Source organism: Columba livia, chromosome 1, assembly GCF_036013475.1.
Source record: "Columba livia isolate bColLiv1 breed racing homer chromosome 1, bColLiv1.pat.W.v2, whole genome shotgun sequence".
Lineage (NCBI taxonomy): Eukaryota > Metazoa > Chordata > Aves > Columbiformes > Columbidae > Columba > Columba livia.
In genome coordinates this window covers 159,860,944-159,873,656 of record NC_088602.1, presented here as the reverse complement: position 1 = coordinate 159,873,656, position 12,713 = coordinate 159,860,944, and the positions used below count along the sequence as shown (strand labels likewise).

Genomic DNA, 12,713 nt, shown 5'->3' with positions numbered 1-12,713 from the left:
TTAGCTAAAGAAAATACATTGTGTATGAAAAAAAAAAGATTACTACTTATAATTGCTTGGTTCCTAGAAGTCACAAGTCTAAATGAATACATTTTAATCTCTGTTATCTTCAAATGCTGTCATGTTTTGTAACCACTTGATTTCTTCCAACAGAAAAGATGGATAAGCTACCTCAGGTTTTCAGGTAATGGAAATGAAGTTTTCTTTCATTAAAACAAACAATAAGCACAGAGATATTCCCACTGTCATGCAATAGTCTCATGGCAAACGGGAGATGTTGCTTCTGTATAGCAACCTGGCCTAACGCGGGCATGTCTAACTTCCCAAAATGGACCCTCAGTAAGTCACCCCATTTGTTTCCTTCTTTCCTCCAAACAGCTGCATTTGCCCTGTTTGCCAATGCAGGCAGGAATGCTGATGCTGTTGCGGTCACAGACAGCAAAAGGCAGCACCTTTAACTAAGGTGCCTGGTAAGAGATGGGAAGAGCAACGTGTCTCCAGTCACTGTAGGCCCTGGGAGCCGCATGTCCAAAGCCTGGCTTAGGTTTTCAGGTTTCAGGCCTACTCGTCCCACTGCCTTTCCTCACACACTTCATAGAATCATAGAATAATTTTGGTTAAAAAAGAACCTCAAGATCAAGTCAAACCATTAACCTAACACTGTCACTAACCCGTGTCCCTAAGAACCTCACCTATGTGTCTTTTAAACACCTCCAGGGATGGTGACTCCACCACTTCCCTGGGCAGCCTGTTCCAACGACTGATGCTTTCCATGAAGACATGTTTCCTGATATCCAACCAGAACATCCCCTGGCACAACTTGAGGCCATTTCCCCTTGTCCTATCACTTGCTACTTGGGAGACCAACCCCCTCCATGCTACAACCTCCTTTCAGGTAGTTGTAGACAGCGATCAGGTCTCCCCTCAGCCTCCTTTTCTCCAGGCTGAACAGCCCCAGTTCCCTCAGCTGCTCCTCATCAGACTTGTGCTCCAGACCCCTCACCAGCTTCTTCACCCTCCTCTGCACTCTCTCTAGTATTTCATTGTCCTTATAATGAGGGACCCAAAACTGAACACAAGATTCAAGCTGAGGCCTCACCAGGGCTGAGTACAGTGGGCTGATCACTTCCCTGGTCCTGCTGGCCACACTATTGCTGATACAAGCCAGGATGCTGCTGGCCTTTTTGGCCTTTGCTCTCGTCACCCCTTGGTGGTGGGCGTTTAACCAGCAAGGCCCTCCTCTCTCTTTGAGTTCGTTTTCCCAGCCTTGCTGGCAGCCCCAGGCCGCAGGAGGAGGCATGTGCCCCAACCACCCCCTGGCAGGCAGCGGGCGACGTGCGGTGCCGCGGCCGCCTCTCCCATGCAGGCGCGGGGATTTCCGCTCCGCGGTGGAGCAGAGGAAGCCGGTGACCCTCCGGCTGAACTCCTGAACTCATGGGCCCGCGATGAGGCAAACCGAGCCGGCCTCGCCCCAGTCACAACACAGGCGGCGGCGGCGCCACTCCCCCGCCCGGCCCCCGCCACCCCCCGCCCGCCCGTGACACCTCCTTTCCCCGCCGTCCCTCCCACCCCGGTTCCCCGCAGCGCGGCTCCTCCCAGCCCCGCCTTCCCGCCGCCGGTACTCTCGCGGGGTTATGCTAACGAGGCTGCCGCCACCGCCCCGCCCCGCCCCGCCGGTTCCCTCCCGCCCTGTGCCCTCCATCTGGGTGGGTGAGCGAGCGAGGGCGAGTGCGGGCCGCGGTGCGCTGTGGGATACTGGCGGTATATAGTCTATCCTCGGTGCGGCGTTAGCTAAGGGGGCCAGGCAGGAGCGGGGTATGAAGATGGCGGACGCCAAGCAGAAGCGGAACGAGCAGCTGAAGCGCTGGATCGGCTCCGAGACCGACCTGGAGCCGCCCGTGGTCAAGCGCAAAAAGACCAAGGTGAAGTTTGACGACGGCGCCGTCTTCCTGGCCGCCTGCTCCAGCGGGGACACCGAGGAGGTGCTGCGGCTGCTGGAGCGGGGCGCCGACATCAACTACGCCAATGTGGACGGGCTCACCGCGCTCCACCAGGTCGGTGCGGAGCCGTTCCCGCCGGCCGAGGGGGGCCTGGCCGAGCTCGGCGGCGGGACCGGAGCTTGGGGCAGGCAAGGGAAGCGGGGGGGGGTTGTGGCGGGGCCGGCCGGCCAAGTGCCCTCCCGGGAGGAGGTGGAGGAGGAAGGGGCCGGAGGCGGCTGCTCTCCCCTCCGCTGGGGGGTGTCGGGGCGGGGAGGGGCCGGCAGCGCGGGGCGGGAGGCGGCTGTGACCGGGGTCAGGCCCGGCGGCGGCCGGAGGGGGGAGCAGCCCGGGCTCCGGGCCGGCGGGGCTGGAGGGGGACAGAGAGGCTGCGCCCAATCCCCCCAGGCCGGACGGGGGCGGTTGGGCCTCTCCTTGTGCGGGGAGGAGGTGCCGGTGACCCTCTTTCGCTTTCCCCGCTCGCCTCGCTTCTCTCGGGAGGGCCGGGGGCAGCGGGCCCAGCCCCGTGTTGTTTGGGATGCAGGCGGGGGGAGCGGGCCAAGTGCCCCCCCGGCTGAGGGAGGGGTGGCGGCCGGCAGGTGAGGGAGGCGGGCCCGCCTCGGGGGCGCTGCCCCGGGTGCCTCCGGCCCGGGATCCCGGCAGCAGTTTCCTGCCGGCCCCGTCTCCCCGGTTTCGCAGCAGTTGAGGCGGTGAAACCCCCCGCGTGTTCGTGCGGAGGGACGGATCGCCGCTTTCCCTCCGGTTTCTAAGGGGAACCGGTGTTTTGTTCCTAATAGAGAGACGTGTATCGATAACAGGCTTTCTGTAGCGATAGCTCCTGCCGCAGTGTGAAAGCCGAACTTTGAGGGGAGCGGGGCTCTTATAGTTCTCTGCCGTGCGTCGGAGAGCAGTAAAAGAAAAACCAACCGAATCCATATTGCTTTGTTCTGGTGTGGGTATGTAGGAGGGGGGGTTGGTGCTGAGGGAGATAACTTTCACTTGGGGCAGGGGGGGAATGGAAGGGAAACTGGCTGTGAAGTTTCCTCAAAATGGATGCTTTGTGCATGTTGAACTTCATAGCAGTCTGATTGGAATCTCAAAACGTTAGCCAAATAAGGAAAGGCTGTGGCAATCCGGAGATAATGCGGGTTTGCCTGAATAGTTTTTGTTTCTCTAGAAGGCCAAAAGCTTCCACACGACATTAAATTAACTAAATAATTAACTAAGTATCTAAAAAAAAAAAAAATCTTTGACAAGCTTGCTTCTTGTTTTTAAGTTTAGAAGTTGTTCCACAGTTAAAAAAAAAATCCTTTTTGATTATGAGATCTAGGTTGATTAAGTAGAAATCTTCTCAGAATGATTAGGTGAGGTAATTAGGATGTTGTTATACAGTGCTGTTCTTAAATTCACCACCTTATTTTTCGTCGATGTATTTTATCCATCCCATATAGGTGAGGCTCTACAAATACATAAGTTGCCTCATACTACTGGATAGAATCCCCTCCTTGAACATAAGATGTGAAATTCTATTGCTCCTTGCACTATTTCCTGTGCATAAGTTGTTGCTTGCTCCTCTGTAAAGGGTTTGGGTTTGCTTTCAGTTATGAAATGAACTGGAAGAATGTGTGTTGTGGTTGAACCTGTCAGTGTGTTACTGCAGCACAGTTACCTGACTTCAGGCTAGCCTGACTCTAGTGAGGTTTTATGTATTTATCCTTCTCTAATCAAGTTATGATTGCTTCATACTGCCAGGGAGCTCTGTATGAGAAGTCATACCTTAACTGGTTAGATCGCTAGGTCTACAAGTTATTGTACAGCAGCGATTGGTAGGAAAGGATGACGTTTGGTATAACTCTCTTGTTAGAATAAGAGATGAACAGTGTTATCTCTCCATGAAGTCTGGATGGCATTTTCAAAATGGCTTTGATTACTATATACAACAAAGCTTCTATCAAGATGATTCTGAGCTTATTCTCCCCTTCTTGTTACCTGTAGTCAGCCTGCAGTTTGGAAGGGCAAAGTCTAAGGGAACAGAGGTGAAGATTTACATCACTGCTAAAACTCTTACTCACTCTCCTCCTTCCTCCCTCCCCTCTTGTAGTGATACTGAAGAGTCTTTTCTGGTTTTGTGGTATAAAAAGCAAATAAGAAGATGAATTTTGAAGTTATAATCCTCTTGAGGCAGCCCAGTAAATGTTGCCTGTTGCTATAAAAAAAAGAAAGGCATATAACAACCCCCTACCTGTGACCACCTCTGAATGGTTTCACTTCATTATTAGCAATAAATCAATATTTATGAATGTTATTAAGAAATTGTATTTTCCTCTAATATGCCATATAAATGGTGCAAATCATACATGATAGAGTCTCTAACATGAAGCTGTTTAATCAGATTTGGCTGTGGCATGGAACAAAGCTGTATCTGTTCCCAGAGGAAACTCTTCAAAAACTTGTCATTCTTCCCGACAGAGTTTTGACTGATTGATGTCATCTGTCTTGAAGCTGGATGTCAACTGTGTTGAAGTTGTTATGTTTAAGACTGCCGTGGTTTTCTTTAGCTTTTTTGTGTGTGTGTGCGTGTGTTGTCTGTCAGATCCTATGTAGACTTTAGTGCTCCACAAGAATAAATTTATCTTAGCAAGGATAAAGTGACTACCTTTTCTGGGTTCTGTCCTTCTTGTCTTGCATCTAAATTTTTTTTGTGGTTATTGAGAACAAATACATGTGTCTGAAATAGCAGTAGAATTAAATATTTAGTATACTATTCAGCCTTTGTTTTTCCTGCTAGATGTGGCAGCTATAAGAAGAGACTTAAGCTTTGTTCTCAGCAGCCCAGGTCGTTGGAAGTGCTAAGGGGAAAGTACCATTAATCCTGAAATTCTGGTGAACTTCAGATCTGGTCTTTAATAGAGCATCAAGCTTTGTTACTAAAGCCATTAGCTAAAGTTTTCTTATATCAATGGGGTAGAATGCCATCACCATCAGAAAGCTTTATGTAGCAATTATTCTCTTGCTGCAGGTACTTTCTTCATCTCTTGACACTGCCAATGAGTGATTTTGTTTTATATTTGCGTGTGCATAAATGAGCAGACTTGAGTGTATCAAATCTGAGGACATATCAGTTAAATTTCTTTGCATTAAAAATCTTGCAGAAGGGGAAGAATTGACATTAGATTATGATCGTTATTCCCATATGTAATGTTGGCTTCAAATGTCATTCTCTTTAAGAATTTTTTTTAGTATATGTTTACATTTGGCCTTCAGCACAAAGGACAAAACTGTGCATGTACTGTGTTTCTATCTATGTGAGACATATGCAATGTAGGATATTGCAGCAGGGTAGTATGTACTGTGCTGCAATATCCTGCATTTTATATAGCTATTGTGCATGTATGTCTGTGAGACCAGAAAACTTAGCTTTAAATTAGACCTTAAATTTGCAGTTGCATGTCCCTTCCATTAATTTAGTGGAGGTTGAAGTTCATTGTTTTTAAACATTGCATTCCCAGACAGTTGTCACACAGGTTGAGATCTAACTTAGTGCAACTTTTCTAATCTACCTTAACAGTTGAATGTAAGGAGCACTTGAGAAAAAGATGAAGCCCAAAGGTGAGCTGTGACCTTGCAAATTAATAGTTTCTCCAGAGGTGGAGAGAAAAGTGGCATATTCTGAAATAATGTTAAACTGAGATTATATACTGTTTTAAGATGAGATTATATACTGTTTTCAGTAAAACCTGGTCCCTTCTAGGACACACAGATTTATTTAGAGTGGGATTCAGTTCTGTCATCCTGAAATCTTAGCACCTCTCCTTAAGAGTTTGGACTCTTCCACTCTTACCTTGGCTTCCATAAAAGAGGACTGGGTTCACTAGCTCTGATTGGAATTTCTCTTAAGTGACTGAAAGTAACTTGTCTACAAGTGACACAGAGCTTTGTACAGGAAAGAGGAGCCCACCCTTTCTGGGCAGCACCATGGGAAGGCTGTGTGTGGTGGGGAGGGACTGTGATGTGACTGGTTTCCTGGAAGGCTGGATTTCCCGTGCACGCTGCTCCCCTGGGAGCGCGGGGTGTGTGCTGTGGAGTACCTGCACACTCCTGATAAAGAAAGCGACTGAGATTAGGCTGTGGTTAGGTATGACAGTTTAAGCAGTCTTCTTTTTTGGCTGCCCTTTTTCTTTGAAGCTGCTCAGACTTAGGAGGTGGTAACCTGGTTTTTGGCCTCATTCTCTCCGGGTGAGGAAGGTGGGTGCTGTGGCCTAATTCCACTACACAGCATGAAAGGAGCGTGTCCTTCTGTCTTGATCTTACTTCTTCCTGGGGGATGGTGGTGCTTTGGGTGTAAGGCAAGGGAAATTGTCCTGGCTGTTTGTGAGTGGGGCTCATTGAGTACGATTAGGTGTTGTCATTGTTGAAGGCTGAACAGCAAGAGAGGCTCCTTATCCTTAATAAAGGATTCATGTGCTTTTTTTTTTTTTTAATAGGGCAAATATGGTTTAATTAAGCAAAGTTCCCCAAAGGCTATGTCTCTGTTGCAAATATCAGTGTTTTTCTGCAACTCTTCAAGTACTAAATTGAATATGAAGGTGAGACTGTTTTACCCACACTATAGTTATGTTTTAGCTTGCAGGCACAGCAGTATGCAATGTTAAATAGAAATTTTGATTTGGTGCCACTACTGTAGGACTCTGCTGCATTGATTCCTTAGTAGTAATTAAGATGCTGGGAAACTCTTCACAAGTGTGTTTCACTGAACATTTTTTCTTTTGAACTGGTTAAGGACAGTTATTACTGTCTTAATATTTCCTGTAGATTCTATGGGATTTATTTGCTGGGTAGGAATACCTTCTTTTGTGGGAGTCTCTGCAATAGTTTATGTGAAAAATTCTACTGGGACTCTTGGTGGCATGCTCATAGTGCCTGATATGGTAAAGGGTATTGTTACAGTAGGCATTAACTGTGGTCCTTGTGACATCATCCTTTCAAACAGCAGGGAGTGATGAAAAAGGGCCATAAAATCTACCAGCACTGGATCCCTTTGCCTTAGAACTTGATAGAGGCACTGTCAGGATCCTTTTTGACAAATGATAACACAGGTCACATATTTGAGCTGGGGCCACAACATGCGCAGCACGTCAAGGCATAAGAGCAAAGAGCAGGTTGGTAAAGTCTTAAATCTCTAGGGTGTTTGCATCGTAACAGCAGCACCCAACAGCCAAGGGTAAGGAAGGTATGGAAATAGCTCAAAGCTATCTTGGTAGCCTCCTAGCTATGACTTCTGCGCTGCCTCTTTTGGAGGGAGAAAATACTGGTGTGTATGGTAAATCTGTTATTTTTTCCAAGACTTAAGTAAGAGAACTTCCTTTCATATGAAAAGGTTTGCACTCGATTATGAACCTGATGCTTAAATCTCAATGTTTGGAGGGGGAACAACCTCCCACCCCCAGAACTGTCTAATGCTCTTGTTGTAGATGATACACAACTGAGAATTTTGGAGTAATTTGCTCAACTTGTATTATGCTATTCTGACTTTTAAAAAAATTCTCTATCTGTACAGCAAAGCACAGAGAAAATTAGTCCTGAAATAAGCATAATGTTGAATTCACTCAGTGATTAGACTACAGAGGCATATTTGTTTAAAATCCCCTTTGTAATAGCAGTTGGTTCTTGTGTGGGCCATAGATCTTTCTCTCCATAGTTACAGTAGCTAGGTTCAGGTTCTACAATAAGTACTGGTTAACTTCCTACTAATCTTGTCATCTAAGAATTTTTTTTTTTTAAATGCTTTGAAATGGAGGCAAGAAGAAGAAGAAAAAAATGTGGTTCTTTGTAATATACCTGAAGTATAATAGTGGAAATTTAAATGTTGCATTCAAAACAATTGTGATCTGCTTGGTGTTTTGTAAAATAAAAAAGTAACAATCTTTTCACCTTTTTGTTTGTTATCTCAAAGCGTGTCTTGGCCTGTTCTTGGTCTGTCGAGTTTGAACCTGGGATTTCTGTGCCTGGTTACATAGCAGTTTTCATTGCTGTGGATCTTTCTTTTGCACAGATAAACAGCCCAAGTCATTTTAAATATGTAAAGCATGTTTCTATGTTAGTGTAACTGTCAGATTTCTTAAACTTACATAGTAAAGGAGAAAGAGTTCTACATTCAATATAAAGATTAATTCAGCTGGTAGGGCTTTAGTGTCTAACGAAGTTAATGTTCACGGACAATTTCTGCTGTTCTATAGCTATGAGTTTTACTGTAGCATTAATGCTACTTTTACAGTAAAGCTTCATCTATGGTTTTCTATGTATTCTGGCAAATTCTTGGTATTGTTTGAACATTTTTTCATAATAAATCATGAAAAGCACTTTAAGAGTAGATGAGATGTCCTCTTGTATGTATGAATGAAACTGATGTCAACACACTTGATTTGAGGCCTTTTTGATCTTGGCACTATAGTGAAAAGCATGCTGTTTTTTACCAGATTACTAAATTACAGTTTGTTAGATAAATCTGAGGCTAGGAGACAGAAGCAGTCAGTATAAATCATTAGTAGAGATACTGCTTGGGTCTTCTAACTGAGGACCTGTATTCCAGGCTAAAGGGTATATGTTCAGTTTTAGTTGGAACACATGGTTTGACATCCTCTTGGCCAGTTCTTGTTTATCCATTTGCTCGTACTCTCACTTGCTCCTTTTCTCAAAGTTCTTACTTGAGCTTGGAGGACACTTATTGCTATCTTCTCAGACTTTGAGAGCCCAGCAGATTATTGCTTCATTCTGTATATTTTTGATTCCTGAGACTGGGCTAACAGGATGTGGAATTGAGGAATGTGCATATGTTCTACAAAATACTTAAAATTTTATCCAAGAATGTATTTGGACAGGTTAGACTTACAGAAACTGAGATGCTCTGAAAGGAATGTGGTGGTAGTTTTTGATAACTATAGCATGAGTACACCCCACTGGGTCTCTTGCGACCAAGAAATTGTGAATTATGCCTTGTTGCTGCCATACTGTAGTATCAGCATAGGGTATGTGCATATAGGACATGCAATGTATGAGGACATTAACCTAACAAATGTTGTATCAGTGCTTAGCAGTGTATCTTTCTTCATTGATCTGGGCAACTGTAAAAGTGAAAACTGGAATGCAGCTCCAAGGCAGTGGAGCTGTCGGTAAGCTGGGCAGCTTCTGATGCTGCTGGATGGGTGGAGACATTCCAAGCTGCTTTACTTTCCTATATGCATTCCTGAAATGACAGTCAATGGAAAGCATGGCATAAGAGTGGCAGCATTCCTCAGCTGTTTTCTTTCTAGTAATTTCAAGACTCTAAGGATAGAACAAGAAGGTAAAAGATAAGGGTACTTGGGGGTAGGGGAGGGAGTGTTGCTGGATTTATTTTTTTAAGTGCTTTGTTTTGACAAGACCTGGAACCCAGCTTTTCTATCTCAGTTGTTTTGTGAGAACACTGAAACAGCTACTGTGCTTATCCTGGAAACACTGGATCTTTGAATCATTCACAAAACCAAAATTAGAGCAATATGATGAAGTCTTTGGAAAATACTATTTCCCACTTATGCCTGAGCAGTGTTAGCACTTACCCCATTAACAATAAATTTCTTAGACTAATGGCTTCTAGAGGTCTGCTGAACAGTAAAGAGTAGAGTTGGCTTTAAGAGGGTGAAACCTCTTAAAAAAAAAAAAAAAACCCAACCAAAAACAAAACAAAAAACAAACAAAAACAAACAAAAAACTTGACCAGCAAATGCAGCCTCGTTTTGGGCCTACATACAGAAGTAGATTTGTCTTCAAGGCTGTGTGTAAATAGTTCCTATACTACTGTAACATCTGAATATTTTTATTTTACGTTTGGACTATAACTGGCACATAACGGTCTATTTTGATACTATAATATCTGTAAGCTGTGATTTTTCGGGATGTTTCCAGTTCTAAAACATTCTGTCAGAGAATGGATTTTTTTTTTTTAAATCAGTCTGAAATATTCTTTGATTTATTTTCTCATGTTGTGATTGTAATTCATGGTCTTGAGTTCAAACTATGACAGCTGGCTTTAACAAGATCAGTTAGACAGCCAGTGGTGGTTATTATGCAAGTTTTAGTTCTGGGATGATTATTTATTTAGTTTTGCTGTTGCTGTTTTACCATCCCGATAGTGAAGCTAGAGGAGTAACTGAAGTATCTTCTACATACATACTTGGGTATTTGAAGTTGCGTGTACATGAAGGGATTACATGCAGGTCTTGTGTGTTGTGGATCTGGAGTGTGTGTGTGTATATATGTGTTTGTATATATATATATATATATATATATGCCACTTTTCTTGTGAATTTCATTTTCCTGTTATTTTTTTTGGTTCTTTCACAGAATGACTGAGTGTTAGCAACATGAGGCCTGTTTGTTAATAATTCTGCCTAAAACTTATAGGATGAACTTACCAGAAGCATTTTTCTTAATTTCATAATTGAATTAAGTATTTGTCTAAGGCAAAACACCAACATCTTCACCTGGTAACAAAGGTGAAGGCAGCTGGCAGTCGTGTACACTGATGTACGTGTGTGATCAGTGCTCCCTTGGGAAACACTTAACTTGGATGAAGCTTTCACCGAGAAGCTGCATTCCTCTGTCAAGTCCAGGATCCTTGTGGGCCCCATTTGAAACAAAAATACTGTCTTGGACTTTGGCTTTGGAAGTTTTGGCTTACTAATGTCCTGAGAGTTGCTATAGCATTCTTGACTGAAAACCTGTGCTTTCATTACTTAAGTGGAAATTTTGTTATTTTAAAGCTGCGAAGCATGGCATCCCAAGTTTTAACAAAAGTGGTTTTGCTTGCAGTATGTTCACGAATGTATACAATTATACTTGAATAAGTAGGCTTTATTAAGTGAATAATCTTAATGAAATCAATGAGTGCCTCCATCCCAGAGGTGAAATAATCCAAAGATATTGGTACTATTCCCTCACTCTTGATTTTTACTACCTCCCCTATATTCTAAAAAATAAGTGACCCTACTTATTGTTGCAACATGAAGTTACTTAATTTTACCTAATTACAAAAAGTCAACAACTATTAAACTTGTTTGATTTTTTTTTTTTAATTTTTTTATTTTTTATGAGTATGTGCTTTGTCTCCTACTCGATGGAAAAGTTTAACACTAAATCTGTTTAAGAATTTTTTTTTTTTTTTAATATCAGTTTCTTGGCTTCTGAGTAGAGCAGAAAGGGTGGGTTGCATTAACACTGTGGCTGTCAGAGGGTTTTTGTTTGTGAATCTCTCTGGATGTGGCTTTCTGGTCACTCATTTTCTACTTGCTTGCAGACAACCTGGCCAAATGGTGGCATTTGTATCTCTGTATAGCTACACTTGTATGTGTGTAGTAGTTGTATTGAATATTAATATGTGTATGTCACAGTGCTTGTTGGTTATTTGTGGGTTTAGTAAGAGAATCAACTTTCCCCTATCTCTTTACAGGAGTAACTTAGCAAATCCAGTGGCTCTTGTGCTTAACACTTGTAAAATACTGAAGAAAGCCACTGGCAAGTGTATGATTGCCCTCTGTTTTAGTTGAGCAGCCCTGAAACTTGGGTTTATGGGAAATAATTTCTTCATATTTTTACCTGCCATTTGCAGTGTCGTACTTCACCCACAGTCTGCCTGGCTTTGGCCTGATCCTTCAAATGTGACTTCAAAGAAAGCTCATGAAATTATTGTATAAACAAGTTTTACCTATAGCTCTAGGTAAGTATAGCAGTGGTGATTTAAAAACTACTCTTTCAATGTAAAATACAAAACAACTTAGTGTGAATGCCAGATGACATATTGTTGTGAAAAGCAAGACTCAAGTTAGAGGAGCTGCGCCTGAGATCTTGGAAGAGGGTGTCTTGAGAAACTTCTGCTTTGGCAACATCTGCCAGTGCTGGATGTGTCTGCAGATACTGATGTGAAGTATAGAAACCCAGGCAACCCTCTGGCTGCTTGTGTATATGAATTCTTGTTTAAAAAGAGGTATCACTTGCTTTTCTGAAAGTAGGATGAGAGGTGTGTGGGAATTGTATCCTTTCTCTAATTTCCTCTAGAGGGTTGTTCTTCAGTTTTATTATCTCAGTGCTAACCTCTGTATCTATTCATCCTTCACGTAAAACCAGTAATTCCTGGCTAATTCCTTGCTAATGGTCTAGCTTTACACTAGTGAATAGCAATGATAATCTAATTTCATAAGGCTAAGTTTGGAATCCATGTGCTGTTCTAGTGTCTAAGCAATGAAAAGACGATGCTGTGTTATGGTGAGTTTACTTTTAAAAAGCTAAACACAGACTATGCATTTTTTCCTCCTTTTCCCTATAGTGATAATTGTAGCTAGTTGACTACCATTAATTGGGAAAAATATTTAGTGTCAGATAATCAGTGCACATGATGGTGTGGTAGATTACTTCTGCCTCTTCCATAGTACCAGCATGTCAGATGTTACTCTTCTGTTTTTCTGAAGGGGAATGTGCAAGAGAAGGTATTTATGTCACTGGGAGAAAAAGCCGGTTTCCATTTAGCTGTCCCTTTGCCTTTTTTTTTTATTATGCACTTTTGTGACAGCTTGAGGTACTGCTTTATATATATGTGAGTGTGTGTGTGTATATATATATATATATATATGAAATTAATTGCTAGAGTCCATTCAATATATCTAAGTTCTTAAACAGTGCTTTTTCCCCCAGTTCCTAGGAAAGCAA

At 43.1% G+C, this 12,713-nt stretch overlaps 1 protein-coding gene across 10 annotated transcripts in view; it reads left to right on the top strand.

Annotated features, from left to right (window-relative positions):
* The first annotated feature begins 1,631 nt into the window (after positions 1-1,631).
* The window catches only part of PPP1R12A (protein phosphatase 1 regulatory subunit 12A), a 117,613-nt gene continuing 106,531 nt past the window's right edge, over positions 1,632-12,713 (top strand). For 3 of the 10 annotated variants that reach the window (XM_065041278.1, XM_065041289.1, XM_065041260.1), the window contains exon 1: positions 1,655-2,054. In XM_065041278.1, the coding sequence (XP_064897350.1) occupies positions 1,818-2,054 (237 nt within the window). In that variant the 5' untranslated portion in view covers positions 1,655-1,817. Of the gene's footprint in view, positions 2,055-12,713 lie in introns of all 10 variants that reach the window. The other 7 variants (XM_065041238.1, XM_065041235.1, XM_065041251.1 and 4 more) reach the window with 5 other exon arrangements.